At 35.7% G+C, this 17950-nt stretch overlaps 2 protein-coding genes across 2 annotated transcripts; both read left to right on the top strand.

Moving 5' to 3' along the window:
- Nucleotides 1-5467: 5467 nt before the first annotated feature.
- LOC103501535 (uncharacterized) lies at nt 5468-8561 on the top strand. The gene is made up of 4 exons (XM_008465137.3): nt 5468-6732; nt 6969-7187; nt 7316-7407; nt 7518-8561. The coding sequence occupies exons 1-4, from the start codon at nt 5611-5613 to the stop codon at nt 8179-8181; spliced, it is 2097 nt and encodes a 698-aa protein (XP_008463359.1). The 5' UTR covers nt 5468-5610; the 3' UTR covers nt 8182-8561.
- Nucleotides 8267-10195, top strand: LOC103501534 (alcohol acyl transferase 1 allele RGa). The gene has a single exon (XM_008465136.3). The coding sequence runs from the start codon at nt 8578-8580 to the stop codon at nt 9955-9957; it is 1380 nt and encodes a 459-aa protein (XP_008463358.1). The 5' UTR covers nt 8267-8577; the 3' UTR covers nt 9958-10195.
- Nucleotides 10196-17950: the final 7755 nt, after the last annotated feature.

Raw genomic sequence — 17950 nt, 5'->3', positions numbered from 1 at the left:
GGGGGAGGGGTAATGTTGCAACATTTGAACATAAAGATTGAAGTGTATTGCAAACTTTGTAAAGTTAGTTAGGTTGTAAAGATTTATTAGTTTCTGTTATTGTTTCTTCATTTTGTAGATTAAGTTGTATATTGTACCATTATGGATAAGTCATGTATGAAAAAGAATAGAATGTCAATTGAGTATAGCTTAGGGATTAAGATTTTCATTAAAAAGGGTCTTGAACATTTGAAAGTACCAAATGTCATGAGTTGTGCTACATAGCATCGTAAGCAATTTTCTGGTTGTCCTGTTTATAGAAAAATTAAAGTTTGAGAACAACTCTATAAGGTTTAGATGAGATATTTAGAAATTAACTAAAACTTTATATTTATATGTGCTAAATATCAAGAGATTCGTAGTCTAGATGCTCTCAACTCCATTTTTTCTAACTTTCAATAATCAAACCTATTTAGCTTTTAGGTCTTTAACGATGAACAAGGAATAGATCAAACATAGAAATAAATTGTCAGTTGAGTATAGAGAGGGAGTGTCCCAATTTTTAAAGGTTACAAAGTTTCATATTGATGATTATGGACGAACAAGTTGTCCATGCAAGAAATGTATAAACTCAATTTAAGAGTCATTAGAGGGTGTGAAGCAACATCTATTAATAGTTGAAATATCCCTTCCTAACAAACTGGATGTATCATGGAGAGCTAGTGAACTTGCGTAGAGGTATAGAAAGAGTTGATGAAGGAACTAGCAACCTTTTTCAAGAAAATGAAATGTTGGATTTGCTTAACGATTTACAAATTTCGATTGAACATAAAGAAGCAATAGAAGAAGGTTTGAAGAATAAAATGCCCTTTAATGGTGAAGAACAATGTATAACAAACTTATATGAGGATTTAATGAATGGAGCACATAATAAACTATACCTTGGTTGTTCAGAACTTTCCTCCTTAAACTTTTTAGTTAAGTTGATGCATATCAAGGTATTCAATGGTTAGAGTAACAAATCCTTTGACATGTTACTAGTACTAGTAAAAGCATTTTTTCTAGCAGATACTAATATCTACTTCGTTCTATGGAACTAAATGAAAATTACATGACGTAGGCCTAGGATACGAGTCTATTCATGCGTGTACGTACGATTGCGTATTGTATTGGAAGAAATTTTGAGATTTGCAACATTGCCTAATTTGTGGTAAGTCTCCGTACAAAGTTAATGATGACAAAGGAAAAAAATTTGCATAAGGTATTGTGCCACTTTCTTCAATACTAAGATTTAAAGTGATTGTTTGCATCAGAAGAAGGCGCTTCTAACATAAGATGGTATAAAGATAAGAGAGTCGTAATCGAGGATGTGTGTTAAGACATCCAGCTGATGCAAAGGGCTGGAAGCATTTTGATCGTAAATTTTCTGATTTCGCTTCAGATTCACGGAATGTTCGTTGGTGGGCGTTCGTGATCCCGAGATGCAAATCAAGGCTTGATCGACAATGTACGATGAGAATCATTTCAACAATACAAATCAAGGCTCGTTCTTTCCACCTTCTTTACTATTTAGAATATTTGTTTGACAGCTATGAGTGAGTGTCTTTTTGTTCTAAGGTGGAGATGAACTTATTTATGGGATTAATGCGTAGTAATTTTATGGATTTTGTAAAATTTAATGTTTTTTAGTATTAAATGTTCAATGTGATAGATTACATATTTTACCAGACTTATAACATTAAATAATTGTTAATCTCTCGTGAAAATAGTCAAGGTTAATAATGAAAGTTGTTTAGGACTTTGTTTAATCCCATGCTTCTTATTTTGGTTTCAACTATGAAGAAATGAGTAATCAACTAAATTTTGCATGAAAAAAGTTTATTGTTAGAACATAGTTTAATTTATTGTTAGAACATAATAAACTAAAGTTTAGTGCCTAGTTTTAAGCATCTCAGTAACACAAAATTTCATAAAACGACATTTTCATTTCTTAATGAAATAACTAATGAAATCAACACCCTAAGGCACTTTCTTTTAAACCAAAAATTCCATTAATCATTTGATTTTCATCCTTTAGACAAAATTGACGCAATTCTAAAATAATTAGATCAAATCATTAAGTTTGATCTCCAAGGATGATATTCGACCCCACAAGACCATTTTACTATATTATGCTTGATGTGTGTCCTTCACTGCATCACAAGATGGCCAAGGTTTCCAGCAAGTGGAGTGCATCTAGTGGTAGAGAAGATGCGAGGGAAAGAGCTTGAACAGAGCAAGTGAGAAGGCTAATGGCACCTAATTTTTGCTCGGATGATAGAAATTATGACCGAAGATGAGTTGTTGCCAAAGAATAACAGAGTGGAGGCTAGGCAACAAGTAGTATAAGGCAAACGGGTTGTGAAAGCAAGACCAAGTTCTTTGGAGGGATGGAAATAAGCTTGAGGAACTCATCTATACCATGTAAAAGAAATAATCAATAACCAAATTCCAACAAAATCTATTTTAGAAATTGTTGTATCACAAATACTATTAATTTTATAGATGTCCGTTAGTCTGTGGCCATATGGCCACATGTCAACCTATTAATCATCATACTCATTCTTAGTGGCCATGTAATTCACCTTATATGTGCCAAATTGCCTAATCTACCAAATACTATTAATTTATAGATGTCCATTATTAGTCTGTGGCATTTGGTGGATTTATTTATTTATATTATTTTAATATTATATTTTTTCTATTTTCGTATTTCGATTGTTCCTCGATTTTACAATTGTTACATATCTTCTTAAAACGGTAGGAAAATATTACAAAGGTAGACGTGACCCTCCATATCAGCACGCAATAACCATAAATCAATGTTTTTATTTCTTTTCTTGAAAAGTTGGCCATTTTTATGTTTTTTTCTTAAATTCTTTCATTACGTGCAAATTTCCTAAAAATTTAACATTTAACACGACTTTTCAAAAACCTATCAAAATCTAGCAAAATATACCATATAGTTTGGTACCATAAAATTCTATGAAATCAATGGATTTTACTATGTGTGTAATTTTTTAAAAATATTGTTATATACTTATTATTATGGGGTCTTTTAAAAAATATAACAAATCGACAAAATATTTATACCGTATAGAACAATTCTGAAAACGAAAAAAAACTCATAGACCCACAATGAAAAATACCAAAAATGTCTCATCAACCACACCGTCAACAACGCGCTTAATGTATTTGGTACAAATTGACTAAGGGTGCGTTTGGGGGAAGGGTTGATTTATGGAAGGGTTAACCCTTGTTTGGGGGAAGGGTTTAGAAATGTAGTTTTATGATAAGAGGTGTTTGGGAGAAGGGTTATGTGGGAAGGGTTATGATAGTGTTATGAATAAGATGTGTTTGGAGGAAGGGTTATGGGAATTTTATGATAAGATGTGTTTGGGGGAAGGGTTAGGTGGGTAGTTTTATGAGAAATTTATGATAAGATGGGTTGGGTTAATTTTTTTTTTTATGTAGTATAATATTTTTTTTTATATAGTATAATATTTTTTAAATGAGATTGTAAATATAATAAAAAAAATTCTTATTGCATACTTTTTTACGAAAGCGTCGAACCCGTCTTATTGCAAACAATTTATTGTATGTGTAATGTTATTAAGTTAGTAAAGACAGTTATCCAATTTGGACTTAATTTCTGAACATATTGTGAAAAATTTATTAAAATTCATTTTTTAGAAAGACAAATTAATTATTTCCTATTTGTAATTGGCGATAGTGATGACCTCTATTTTGAACATATATAATTACCGTATAATGCCTGGGTGAAATTGTTACTATTTTTCTTAATTTAAATAAACATTATGAATGAAAAAAAATAGTTGTCTACAATAGCAAAAGCATAAACAGTCAATATCATACAGAAAAAAAAAAAGTAAGCAAATAAGAAGCAATCTAGGTCAGTAAAAACATAAACTATCTCGTCATGTCTCGTAGGAGGACTGTACAAAATCTCTCTCTCCCATCCTCAGGCATGAGTACAAAACCCCGAAGGTCGTCCATACGAAACAGAAGATACCTTTGCAATAACGCCCTATCCAAACTCATTAGTTGTGGCATCTCACACAATATGCGAAAGAATTCTGTGCGCACATGGTTGTCATTGACAAAGGCGCGTGTAGGCCACTCCGCAATCATCCTGAGTTGCTCGTTTGTTTGGTCGAGCGTCAGATGCATGCCTTCAACATCCACCTCTCGCTGACTTCCCCTCTTCCTCTTGGATCCACTCGATCCGATCCTACCCTCTGAAGCGCGAGAAGGTCGTGATGCGCGTACATCGTCCTGCGACATGTCAATCCCCTGGCTGTACACAGGCGGGAACTCCTCGTTTCCATCCACCATGTCAAATCCCTCATATCCGCTAGGCTCGTTAGACCCCACGTCGGCGAATGTCTTAGTGAACCGACCTGTTGCCCTATCGCGACCGTACACATATGTAAGTTCGTTGTAATACGAAATGGTTTGTTTAGGAGTCCCTTCGCTGCAGAATGAGACTGTCTTATCAGATCCGAAATGACGAAATGGCAAGCGAAACACACAGTCGCAACAATGGAACCTCGAGCGGCAAGGAGGGAGATTTTAGGGGATTTAATGAGGGAGAACACTGAACGAAAGGGAAAAAGGGTTTCGCACGAACACGGGTTGAGGGGAAAGCCTGAACACGGGTTAAAGACGATAAGGCAGGGGAAGGTTTCGATCGTTTGAGGGGAGAATGAAACCGTGTTAAGGAAACCTGGTTTCCTTAATACTGGGCCCAAACAGGGGTTAGGGTTAGGCTAACCTAAGCCCACAGTACCAACTCTTCCCCAAACGCACCTTTAGATTTTGCTATTATTTGGTACATGATTGTTTAAATTTGCCTATTGTTTGGTACACAATCGATAAGATTTGGATAGCCAAATGTAAATGATTTGGTTACACGCGATTTTTTTAAAAAAAAATTTGGTACACGACCGTTTAAATTTGGCTAAAAGATTTTTTTTAATTCTTTTGCTATACGATCATTTATTTTATTTTTTACATGATCCTCTACATTTGGCTACTTCAATTTAAATGATTTTTTTCAAGATTTTTTATACGCAATCTTTGGTAACGTAAAAAAAAAGGAAAAGAAGAAAGACGATGAAAAGAAATCGCAGCGAAAAAAATACATTTGATTACCCTAATGTAAATAGCCTAAAGAAGAGAAGGAAAAAAATGATGGAAAAAAATAACAAGAGAAAAAGAAAAGAAAGACGATGGAAAAAAATCGACAAAAGGATAAACATGAAATATTTAGAACTAAATATTTTAGTAATTATAAAAAAATAGGAAAAGAAGTTTGGACTTCCTTAACTGCCTTTGACTAGAGAACACCTTGAGCGAGTCGCCGGCCTATAAACAAGTTAACGGTAACAGTACAGCAGTAACCAAATTCAAAAGTTCACAGTGCGGATAAGTGAAAAATGAAAACACACCTGAAATTTGAATTTCAAATTTGAATCTCATCGACTCGTAACGGCCAAATTCCTCTCTTCCCTCATTTCTATACTTACCTTTGTTTGAACTTCACTCCTCTTCCTCATTCCACAATCCGCCATGGCTTCTCTCACTCCCGGAATCCTCTTGAAGCTCCTTCAGGCCATGAATTCCAACACCAGAGTCACTGGCGACCACCGTTCTGCTCTTCTCCAAGTCATAGGCATCGTTCCAGCCCTCGCTGGTTCCGAACTATGGCCCAATCGTGGATTCTACATCCAGCTATCCGATTCCCTCAATTCCACTTACGTCTCCCTCTCCGAACGCGAAACGGATCTCATCCTCTCGAATCGGTTGCATCTTGGCCAATTCGTTTACGTTGACCGCTTTGAATTCGACACACCGATCCCTCGCGTTTGCGGTATTCGTCCAATTCCAGGGCGACAAGCATCTGTTGGAAGCCCTGAGCTTCTAATTGCAAGGATTTCGGCTTCTAAGAGGGAGTTTGTGATTCAACCTGTGATGGAATCGGATCAATCGGCTGACCCGATTGCGGCATTGTCCTCGAATCAAAAATTGGAGGAACCTCAAATTAAGGAATCGAAGAGTAATTCGAAGACTGGAAATGGTAGAGGAAGACAAGCCCTAGCTCCTCGAGATAATTTACAGATTGAAAATAAGGGAAGTACAGAAGAAACCAAAGCTCCCCATAAGCCTCAGAGGTATTCTTCTCCGGCAGGAGGTAAAAGATCTATGTCAGTTGGAAAGAAGAATGTGCCGGTGGTTGAGCGAGATCCTTCTCCGGCTGGAAAGGGGAAGAGGTCGGCTTCTCCAGTGCCGTCGAAAACTGTTGTTCCAAGTTTGGTAGCTGCTCGTGAAGAGAATCGGGTGAGTTCGAAGGAAGCCGCCATTATTGTTCCTTCGAGGTATCGACAGCCATCCCCAAATGGGAGGAGACAGGCTTCTCCTAGTGTACGAAGAGCTTCTCTTTCTCCAGCAAGAAGGCTATCAGGGGGTTTGAAGGTCTCTCCTCTTTTGGCAGTCGCGGATTCAGCAAGCAAGAAGAAGATGAATAACATTGCTGCTGGAATTTCTAAGGTTTCTGAGGCACTTGTTGGGTCTGCAAAATCGAATAGGAAGAGTTGGGATGACCAATCAACTGCCTCTTCTACCTCTGAGGAGCAGAGAGATGGTGGGGTTTCAAAAAACAAGCCAGATCTTCAAGCAATTCTTCGCACACAGGTACAATTATCATACATTATTGGTTACTAGAACTTAGTTAAATTGGATGTTTTTCCCTTCTCAAATTTTACATGATTTAGAACTCTAAGTCGATTATTTTGTATTTTTAGAACATCCTCACTAATTAAATTGTTCTTCTCTCTTAATAAAACCATGGAATTTATGCGTCGATTCTCCATTATTTAAAGTTTTCTTATTCATTATTTGTCTATTCCGTAACGTGTTATATTATATAGGCTGCCATTTCAAGAAGATTGAGCGATGCAAATGATCATAGACCCAAGAGTGAGGAGGCACAAAGAAAAGAAAGAAAGAAGTCATTCAGTCCATCTGAGTGCGAGGTTCCAGATGAGAGAAAATTTTCGGGTCTTGGAATTACTGTTCATGATAAGAAATGGACTGATGGCAGTGTTCTAGTTGATGCAGCTCCTCCAAATCTTGTTAAACTAGCGAAGGTTTGAATTGAGCTTAGTGACTTAATGAGTTGTTTTAAATGGACTTTATATGAAAAACTATGAAAGAAATGTTTACTTAAATAATATTCTTTGGCTAATGTTTTATTTGTATTATTTGATGTTATCAGGATGCTATGCAAAGGAGAGATATTGCTTCTATAGCTGCAGCTGAAGCATTAGAAGAGGCAATTTCTACTGAATCGATCATAAGGAGCTTAAGGTATTACCCCCACCTTTTCACTTTTAATGTCTTAAATAATGAATGTTATAACTGAACTGAATTGAATTGAATTGATATGTATAAACTTCCGTTTCATTCCTTCATTCCAGCATGTTTTCAGAACTTTCCTCTACACACAAGACTGGAGACCTTTTGCATGTGGTGGATCAGTTCTTCATAATCTATAACGATGTAGTCAAATCGACTGAGATTGCCGAATCACTTTTTGCCAGTCGGAGTGGCAACAAGAAGCCCAGTATAATTAACTCGCCGGAGCGATCGAAACCTGCCCAACCTGCCTCTCTTTGGGTTGATGCCGCTTTGGCCACTAACCTTGAGATTGTCTCACTTCTCACCGGTCAAGACAATAGCCCAGCAACCATCTTGCGCAAAAGCGTATCGAAAAACCAAACTATGGAGGGCTCTTCACTTCCCAATTCCAATATGGTTCAATGGACAAGAGGTCATGAAATGAAAGAGACAGTAGAGCTTGCTATGGAGTTGCAGTCTGAGATGAAGCTTTGGTTTCTCAAGTTTGTTGAGGATTCCCTCGATGCCGGTTCAAAGGTCTTTAGTGAAAGCTCTGGAGATGCCGTCAAAACGTCGCCTCCAATACCAAATCGTGGCTCCATTGCATCAGTTTTATCTCAGTTGAAGAGAGTTAATGACTGGTTGGACCGTGTAGTTTCAAAACGAGATGATCCTTTGAAAGAAAAGGTGGAAAGGTTAAAACGAAAGATCTATGGTTTTGTCATTCAGAATGTTGATTGTTAAGTCTTTTAAATTCGACAACAGTGCTCCCGTTGTGTTGTTTTTTTCAACTTTGTTGATTCTTTGTCAAAAAAAAATCATATTTAAGGAAATGTGTGTTTCATTTATTCGTTTAATTGCCATCTGCATTCGTTATCTTTATCTGAATGGAATGTATTTAAAATTTACAACTTCTTGCACATCATGTTTCATGTTTTCAACAAAAAATTAACAAAGATACTGGTCGTCTATTTTATCACAACACGAACAATGTCAGTATAACCTGCTACCCACCAACAGAACTTTAAAATCCAGCCTTCATATTTTACCTCAAACTTTCTTTGCATGCCTCAGTAAAAACGTCACTCTTCTTCTACAAATGCTTCCTAACACCATCACTTGTTTCTTCACCTTTCTCTCATGGCTCCACCGTGGGTTCAAGAGCTCCATATTCCTCACATGGATATCCCTGTAACCATTAACCGTATGATTCAAATCATGCCGGCGGGCCCTATCCCTACGGCAGACGGCGACTCTCTTTACCTCTCTAACCTTGACGATGTCGTCGGTGCCCGTGTTTTCACTCCCACGGTCTACTTTTACGAGTTGAACAGCATCAAGTCCCGCGAGAAGCCGGTAACAGAGATGCTTCGAGATGCACTTTCTCTTGTTTTAGTTCCTTATTACCCTTTTTCAGGTAGGCTCAGAGAGACGAAAAATGGGAAGGTGGAAGTGTTTTTCGGATCAGAACAAGGAGCTTTAATGGTAGAAGCTCATTCTGACATAACATTGAACAGTTTAGGGAATATAACGGTTCCAAACCCAGCATGGGAGCCATTGATCTTTAAGTTCCCTAATGAAGAGCCATACAAAGTACTTGAAATGCCATTGCTTATAGCACAAGTTACCCTTTTCAAATGTGGGGGTTTCAGCTTAGGCTTGAGACTCTGCCATTGCATTTGCGATGGCCTTGGCGCGATGCAATTCCTAAGCGCCTGGGCTGCCACAGCCAAATCAGGCAGGCTCATAACAAACCCAGATCCATGTTGGGACCGAGAGTTTTTCAAGCCTCGTGATCCACCAATTGTGAAATTCCCACACGTTGAGTTCATGAGAATCGACGATGGCTCGACCCTGACGATGACACTCTGGCAATCAAAACCCGTTCAACGATGTTACCGAATCAGCCGCGAGTTCCAACTCTGGTTAAAATCTAATGCCCAACCAGACGACATGTCGGCCTGCTCAACGTTCGACGCCATGGCCGCGCATGTTTGGAGGTCATGGGTGAAAGCCCTAGATGTTAAACCAGTGGATTACACACTCCGGCTTACGTTTTCCGTCAATGCTCGGCAGAAACTCGAAAACCCACCATTGAAAAACGGGTTCTACGGTAACGTACTCTGTCTCCCCTGCGTTACGAGCACCGTATCGGAGCTCGTTAATGGCGGTCTATCGAAGACGACCCGATTGGTTCGTGAGGCGAGGAATAAAGTGTCGGAAGAGTATGTGAAATCGACGGTGGATTACATTGAAATGGATAGGCCAAGGAGATTGGAATTTGGGGGGAAATTGACGATAACGCAGTGGACTAGGTTTTCGATCTATGAAGGTGCGGACTTTGGATGGGGAAGACCGGTGTATGCAGGTCCAATAGATCTATCTCCGACGCCGCAGGTTTGTGTATTCCTGCCGGAAGGTACGAGGGAATCGAACGGGTCAATGCTGGTATGCATTTGCTTGCCGGAAAATGCTACGGAGAAATTCACGGAGTTGTTGTGTACAGCGAGGGTGGATTGAGATTGGTTCCTTGGAAGTTGAAACGTTTTCTTGGGAAATGACACGTGAAAAGCACGTGCGTTTCTCTTTCTCTTTCTCTTTCTCTTTCTCTTTCTCTTTCTATACGTCTTTTAATTAATCTTTTCTGGCTATTCCCGTGATTATTATTTTGCACTCCATGGTCTCTTCATATTTAAATTTGTTAAATTGCATAGATACCTTACGTTTAAATTTTATTTCATTCTTCCTCTTAACTTCACTAAATATCAACAACCGAAGCTTATATGCAATCAACATTCTCAAGGCCAACCAGATACTTGTATTATCCACCAATAAAATAAAGTTTTAGGTCGTTTTTGGTTCATGAAGTTGAGAAATAGAGTATTGGAATTCTTTCGTATATAATTTCACTCTTTCTTTGATTTGATCAACTTCAACAATCATCTTACCCTACGATAAACTTCAACAAAAGTCACATTTGATATTCAACTTCAACGACAACCACTTTTAACATCAATTTCAACATTCACCTTAGGTAATCAAGAATAGCAAAACTCTAACTCCAACCACCAACTTTGTTGTTCATCTCCAACGACTAACTTTATCGACCAACTCGACAATAATATACTATAAAAAGTAGAAAAAAAATGTGGATGGTAAAAATGATTTTAATACAAAATTGAAATTATTAGTTTATAGTGTTTAATAGTCGTTTTTTTATAGTAATTTGATATTGAGAAGTTTTCTAAGAATGATGAGTTGTTACAGACCTCCTTGTTGCAAACATCCAGAAGATCAATTGCTTCTTAACCTCAACATAAACAAATAAGTTGATGTATTGTTTATACTTACTTGGTATGACTAATTAACTAATTAAACTAAAGAACAATACATAAAGGTGATAACTAAAAAATTGAAATAAAATTACATAAAAGTAAATGTAGGCAATGACTTCTTGCATTAGCAATCCAGGGGCCCACTCATAAAATCAAAAACCAATTGTATACAATTAAAAAGTTGAATATAGTAAATAAGGGTTGTGGAATGACAAATTTTGGTTCAATTACAAATTGTCATGCATTTATCAAATTAGTGACGAATTTAAAAATAATTGAATTTAGAACTAATTAACCATTGATATGTATCCCTATCGAAATTAAAAACATAAATTGACTAATCCCGATTGTCAAGTGTTTTCATCATTTTTGGATCAAACTAATTATTTTTTGTCTAATTAAATATTATTCTTTGTGCTAAAGTCCAATTAAGCCTAAAAATATACTTAAGTTAGCTCACATGCTAAATAATGTCCAAATCTAACTAATTAGGGTCAGGGTCTGGTCCATGGACTAAGCCCAAACCCATAAAAACCATTAGAGAACTCCATAAAATAGAGGAGTTCTCTTCATTTAAAAATTAAAAATTAGGGCAAAGGAGTTGACTTTTCCTTTCAAATCTAACCAGAATTAGTATAAAAGAGGAACTATTGGAATATATAGTTTTCAAGTGAATTGGAATGCAGGGAAAAGTAACGTCTCAATTAAACACTATTTTTCGAAATGATTTATTTGGATGTATTTACTGGAGAAATTTGATTCGTGGAGTTGAACTTGTGTTGATATTATATTTATATTGATTTGATGTGATGTGGTTCGATATCTAGAATTTGATCGAATGCTTACGCTTGATTTGAGGAAGCATATAGCACATGATATTCTTGAAGTTGGAGTCTTGGAAAAAAAGCTTGTATCTTCAAAGAAGGGTAGTCGACCTCAGAAGCTAAGGATCCTCTGTATAGAGTTCTCTAGTGGGTTTTTATGGTCTTGGGCCTAGTTGGTCCATGGACCAAATCCATGGGTTCAATTACATGGATTTGGATCATATTTAACATTTGCGCTAAATTAAGCTTATTATTTTGGGGGCTTTTACAAGAATAGTAAAAAAAATTATGAAAATAGAGCCCGTGTAATTATATTTTTTTTAATTGCAAAAGTAACAAATTTAAAAGCAGATAATCATTTGATAGCCCTTTGATAACCATCTGATAGTCCTCCGGTAACCCTACGATAACCATCTGATAGCCATCATATTTTTCATATTTGCAATATGCAAAAAAGATGTGATATGAGCTTTTTAAAAAAAAAATGTCATCTTATGCAATTTCTCTATTTTTTTTAATTTTAGCCCAAGTAAATAATATTTAATTGAACCAAAATAATTAATTTGATCAATTGTCATAGTAAAGACATGTGGCATCATCAAAATTGACCAATTTGTCTTTTAAATTTAATTTGTGATTGGTTCCAAAATTTCTTATTCAACACATGCATATTGCAAAATTTAAACTTTGAAATTTAAACTTTAGAAAATATACAAATAAATATATTCAAAATTTAAATTTGAAAGATAAACATAATATATAAATTTAAATATTGAACAGTTTAAAATTCAAAATTAAACTAAACATGTAAATATCAAATATAAAATAATTATAGCTAAATAGAAAAGAAATTTTAAAACTTACATCTAAAATTTGAAAATATTAAACATATATATGAAAGATTAATAAAGAATGGAAAAAAATAAATTAGAAAAACATCAAACATGTATATGAAAAATTAATAAAGGAAGAAAAATAAATTAAAATTGGGAAGGTGATGTTAATTTAATAAAGTAAGATATTTTTAGGAATGGAATTTGGAGGTTGGGATATTTAATATATATATTTATATAAATAAAGAAAAATGAAAAGGTGAATAAAGAAGTTGAGAGTGAGTGACAACTATTCACGACTAGGGTCCATGACTTCACTACCTTATTTTTATCGATATTTTTCCTCCTACCTCATTTTTTACATTATTTTTTAAAACAATATTATTAAAAAAAACTCCAAACCTTATCTTAGAAAAAATTATCTAAAACCAAAAGCTTTGTTAGTACAATAGAGGGGAGATGGATTTGAACCATAGATCTCTTGTTACAAACACACGTTGGTATGCCAATGGAGTTATACTCGGTTTGACAACTACTGAACAAGCTACAACTTTTCGTATTGGGTGGTAAAAATTTAAAGGTCCCCGATTCATGTCCTTTACCAACAATGAACCTGAAACAAGCGATAACAAAAAAAAAAACAGTTAAGATCACGAGTAAGTTGGCTAATAGAAATTAAATTGAAGGAACTTGAGGCAAAGGTAATATAGAGGATAAAGAAAGGTATGGGGTGAGAGTAATGGTGTCAGATCCAAGCACAGAGGAGGTTTATCTACCTATTAAAGTGATAGATCGGGATGAGACAAGGGACAAAGGTGTAAAAAAACAAGTTAGAATTACCTATCGTATGAGAGGTGACATTAGTGTCAATGACCCATTTAGTGGATGATGTAAGAAGATATTTTATATATATTTGCATATTTGGTGGATGATGTAAGAAGACATTTTATATATACTTGCCTATTGAACTCTTATGTTCTCAATTACTTGAAATGCATTTGATTAATAAATGAATTGAGCTTGAAATGAAATGGAATGATGTAATGAGATTACGTTTGGTACCCTATGCGATGAGATGCCTCACACTTGCTGTATATTCTGGTGTGTGATGCTTTATTTTTGTTATGTGATCTGGGATAAGATACCCTGTTCTTTTTGTGTTATATGGAATAAGATGCCTCATACTTGCTGTGTGATTCGATATGGGAAGCCCATTGTTTGATGTGTGATCTGGCATTGGAAGACACGTGATGAAATTGATGGTGAATTGTTGTTGCGTTGAGATTACTCCAGACAGCCGCAACCCAGCAAAAGAGTATGGTAAACGCTTGAGCTAAGGAAATGGTATAAAGATATAATTCAATATGTAGATTGATTTTGCGATATGACTTATATGATTCATTATGTGAGATACATTCTTTTGCGATATAAAATGATTTACCATTGTTTGTTAATGATATTGGGGATCGTGTAAATCGCCTAACGTATTGAAATGATTTGATTTGAGCTTAATGTTTACTTATTGAAACACATAACTATTCATATCACTTGGTTTCATGAAATGAGTTACATGCTTTATACGAGAAGGTGATTTCATTAAAGGTGTTGGTAAAAGACCCATCTTACTAGACGTTTTTATCTAACCTATCAAATGTTTTTTTCCCCTCTCCTAGGTAGCAAAGGATACCCAGTGTTCACCTTGTCGTCTTAATTGCCTATTGTGCCATATGTTATTGCATCATCTTGGTAGTGATCACTGTTAACTTGTTAGCATGTAGAGTTAGGCAAGCAGTCAAGTTGTTTTAAAACTTGTAAATATTTTCAGTTTGATGAAACTCTTGTAAACGTTCTAAATGTACTTTTGGGAAAATTTCAATGAAGTCTATGTTATTCTGCAAATATAAGTTCTCATCTCGCGTTATATTTGATGTTGTCTTTATTTCGCTCACTAGGCGTTCTGTGTGCTATCTTGTGAAGAGATTCGCACTAAACGTCTAGACGGTCATACCTTCTCATGATAGCATGAAGAGATTTGGGGCAAGACGTGACATCCGCAGACTGTCGCCAACCAACATCAATCATCGTTTCTAGCAATCGTCATCGGTGAACCTCTTACCACCATTTTTCACACGATTTTCAATAGCCAATTTTTGTCTTTTATTTTCTCCACAATCGCTCTCAGCCAACCTTCGACAACAACTTTACAATAATCGCCATTGCTAAACTTTGAGTCTCGTTTTCTAGTGATTTTCACATGACAACTATTGACCACCATCAATCGTTGTCGGCAAATCTCCAATCATCGTTTCTCTAGTTACTGTTTTTCGTTGATCGCTGATAGTCAAATTTCGCCTATTGTTTTTCTGACAACCGCTTTCGATCAACCTCTGATACTTTCCTTCCATCAATCATCATCGATAACCTTTTGAAGAATGTTTTTCGATATCTACCATCTAGCAATTTTCAAGGATCATTTTTTAATAACTACCGCTCACATCCTTTAATTTTATCACAGGTTTTCGATGTCCACTTTATGACATTTGTTGTCAACAAACTTTCAATGACATTTTTTGTTGACCGAGGACAATCAACTTTTGTGTTCCTTTTTCCACAACTGCTATCAACTAACCTCCAACATCTATTTTCGGTGACCATCATTGGTCAACTTCCAACTACCATTTTTTAATAATCGTTATAGGCCAGCTTTTGAGAAATGTTTCCAATTAATTGTTGTGAGTCAATCTCTAGTTATTGTTTTTCAACATTGTCACCAACCAACTTCCATAGACTGCTTTTTAACAACTGTGGCTGGCTAACTTTTGTCCACCGTTTTTTGGTGAATCTTATTGGTTAACTTTTGTCAATCACTTTTTGTTGATCGTTTTTGGTCAACTTTTGTCAATTGTTTTTAGGTGAGCGATGTTTGTTAACTTTCACTGGATTTTTAGTGATCGTGGCTGGCCAACTATTTTTTATCATTTTTCAGGGAGCGATATCGATTAACTTTTGTTCATTGTTGTTCATTAATTGTTGTCAATGAACCTTCATTTATCATTTATTGGTGATTGTTGTCAACCAACTTTCATCGATCATTGTTCAACGACCATTGTCAGTCAACTTTTGTCGACTGTTGTTGGCTAACTTTCATCGTCTATTTTCATTGACCATTGTCAGTCAAGTTTCGTGACATTTTTTTGTAACCATTACTGACCAACTTTCATCATTTATTTTTCGATAACAATTATTGGCTAATTATCGATGACCATTGTTCAATGACCGTTGTTAGCCTACTTTAAGCGACCCTTTTTAGGAACCGTTATCGACAACTTTTGTCGACTATTTTCGATGATCATTGTCGGTAAGCTTTAATCTCCAGTTTTCGATAATAGTTGTTGGCCACTACCGACAACCATTTTTTGTGACAGTTGCCAACCAGCTTTTGTTGGTTCTTGTTCAATGACCATTGTTTGTCGACTTTCTTTAATCATTTTTTTTTTGTAATCATTATCTATTTACTTTCATTGACCTTTTTGGTGACTATTGCAGACCAACTTTGTCGACCGTTTTTTGATGTTCATTGCCATCCAATTGCCAACAACCATTTTTTCAATGAAAGCAATCGACTAACAACCATTTTTTCAATGAAAGCAATCGACTAACAACCATTTTTTCAATGAAAGCAATCGACTGACTTTTAACAATCATTGTCGCCAATCGCTAGTTATCATTTTGAAGTGACCATCGTCGATTACCTTCTACCCCCTCCAACCACCATCCTTAATTATTAGCCAACTTCTATTGAAACCGCAATAAACAAATTCCTTTATCATTATTTGAAGTCATAAAAATGCTTTTAGTATATCACTACAAGAAATCAATGTTTTTTCGATGCACAAAAAGACATCGGAAGAAACGACGTCAAAAAATACGTCTTATCCCGATGCCACTTTTTACACGTCGGGTAAAAGAACTTTTTTCGACGTTGGGGTGAATAGCGTCGGGAATAACAAATTATCCTAACGCCCCATGCACGCGTCAGAAACTATCAGTCGAAAATTTTCACATTAATTATGTTAGATAGATTTTCCCGATGCATCCTGCATGGCGTCGGGGACGTCGTCGGGAGTAATCAGAGATTCCAACGCCATTGGTGGTTCATAGTGTCGGGAGATGTCTATAATTTTTTCAATTTATTTAACTTCTCCCGACGTCGTACATAACGACGTCGGGAGAAGTTTATAATTTTTAAATATATTTAACTTCTTTCGACGCCGTACATAATGGCGTTGGAAGAAGTTTATAATTTTTTTAAATATATTTAACTTCTCCAACGGCGTCAAGAGTTCCTCTTTAAAACCCGTTTTTCAAATTTGTTCGACAAATCTGAAAGGAAGTCGAAAAATGAGAAAGAGAGAGAGAGAAATTTCAAACTTCCAAAAGAGGAAGAAGATTTCCGTTGTCATCCACCATCCGATCTTCGCCGTCAATCTCCGTCGTCCGATCTTCACATTCTCCCACCGCTTCTCGTCGTCGGTAAGTCAATCTCTTTTTTTTTTCTTTCTTTATTTTGGTTTAGGTATTAGAAATATAATTAAACTTGTGATTATTTTGTGGATTTGTATCAATAATGTTTAAACTATGTTCATTTTATTGTGGATTTGTTGTTGATTGTGTAAATTTTGTTTTGTTATGTTGATTTTTTGTTATTGTTCTTTATGTTCTCAGTCCTCCCTTCCGGTGTAAATTTTTTGTTATTGTTGTTGATTTTGTTATTTTGTTATTGTTCTTTATGTTTAAACTATGTATCAATAATGTTGATTGCTAATTTTTCCATTCATTTGTTTAGATCTCATTCTCAGTTTTGCAAAAAAAAAAAAATCTTCCATTTAATAATGGAAGGTATTTTTTTTAAAAATAGAGGATCTCCCGACGCTGTATTTGTGCGTCGGGAGATCCCTTGACATCTCCCGACGCTCTATTTTGTGCGTCAGAAGATGTCAAGAATCTCCCGACATTATATTTTGTGCGTTGGGAGAGCCTCTCTTGACTCATTTCCCCCGACACTATTTTCAACGCGGATTATGCGTTTTCAACGGGCTTCATATATCTCCCGATGTTTTTGTGCGTCGGGAGACCTCCATTTTCTTGTAGTGTATAACAAATCAAACAATTTTTACCTAATAACACTTTTGAAAAAAAGTTGCCAAATACATGTGTGTTTTTATTTTAAAGAGAATTTAGAAAAGTGTTTAAATGGAAATGCATTTTTGAAAACACATTGTATTCTTAAAACATTCCAAATAGGTTCCTAATGGAGCAGGAAAAAAGTGACGTGACCATCTATTCAAGCACGTGTCCGCGACCACTAGATTATGATGTCTTGTATATGTGGTATAGATTACACCTTATGAAAGAATACACTACTTCGATGTGAATAATTGGAACATATATTCGTCGATCTCTCTCTCTTTACCTAATTCGAACCATTCGAATCACTCAAACATATTGTTCTAAGTTAATT

This window comes from Cucumis melo, chromosome 2 (genome assembly GCF_025177605.1).
Source record: "Cucumis melo cultivar AY chromosome 2, USDA_Cmelo_AY_1.0, whole genome shotgun sequence".
Classification (NCBI taxonomy): domain Eukaryota; kingdom Viridiplantae; phylum Streptophyta; class Magnoliopsida; order Cucurbitales; family Cucurbitaceae; genus Cucumis; species Cucumis melo.
This window is presented reverse-complemented; position numbering and strand designations above follow the sequence as displayed.

Excerpts from the sequence above, each read along its gene's own strand:
- LOC103501535 (XM_008465137.3), top strand. The coding sequence starts at position 5,611 with ATGGCTTCTCTCACTCCCGGAATCCTCTTGAAGCTCCTTCAGGCCATG. Across the intron at positions 6,733-6,968 it reads AAGCAATTCTTCGCACACAG|GCTGCCATTTCAAGAAGATT; the intron begins GTACAATTATCA and ends TATATTATATAG. Across the intron at positions 7,188-7,315 it reads ATCTTGTTAAACTAGCGAAG|GATGCTATGCAAAGGAGAGA; the intron begins GTTTGAATTGAG and ends TGATGTTATCAG.
- LOC103501534 (XM_008465136.3), top strand. The coding sequence starts at position 8,578 with ATGGCTCCACCGTGGGTTCAAGAGCTCCATATTCCTCACATGGATATC.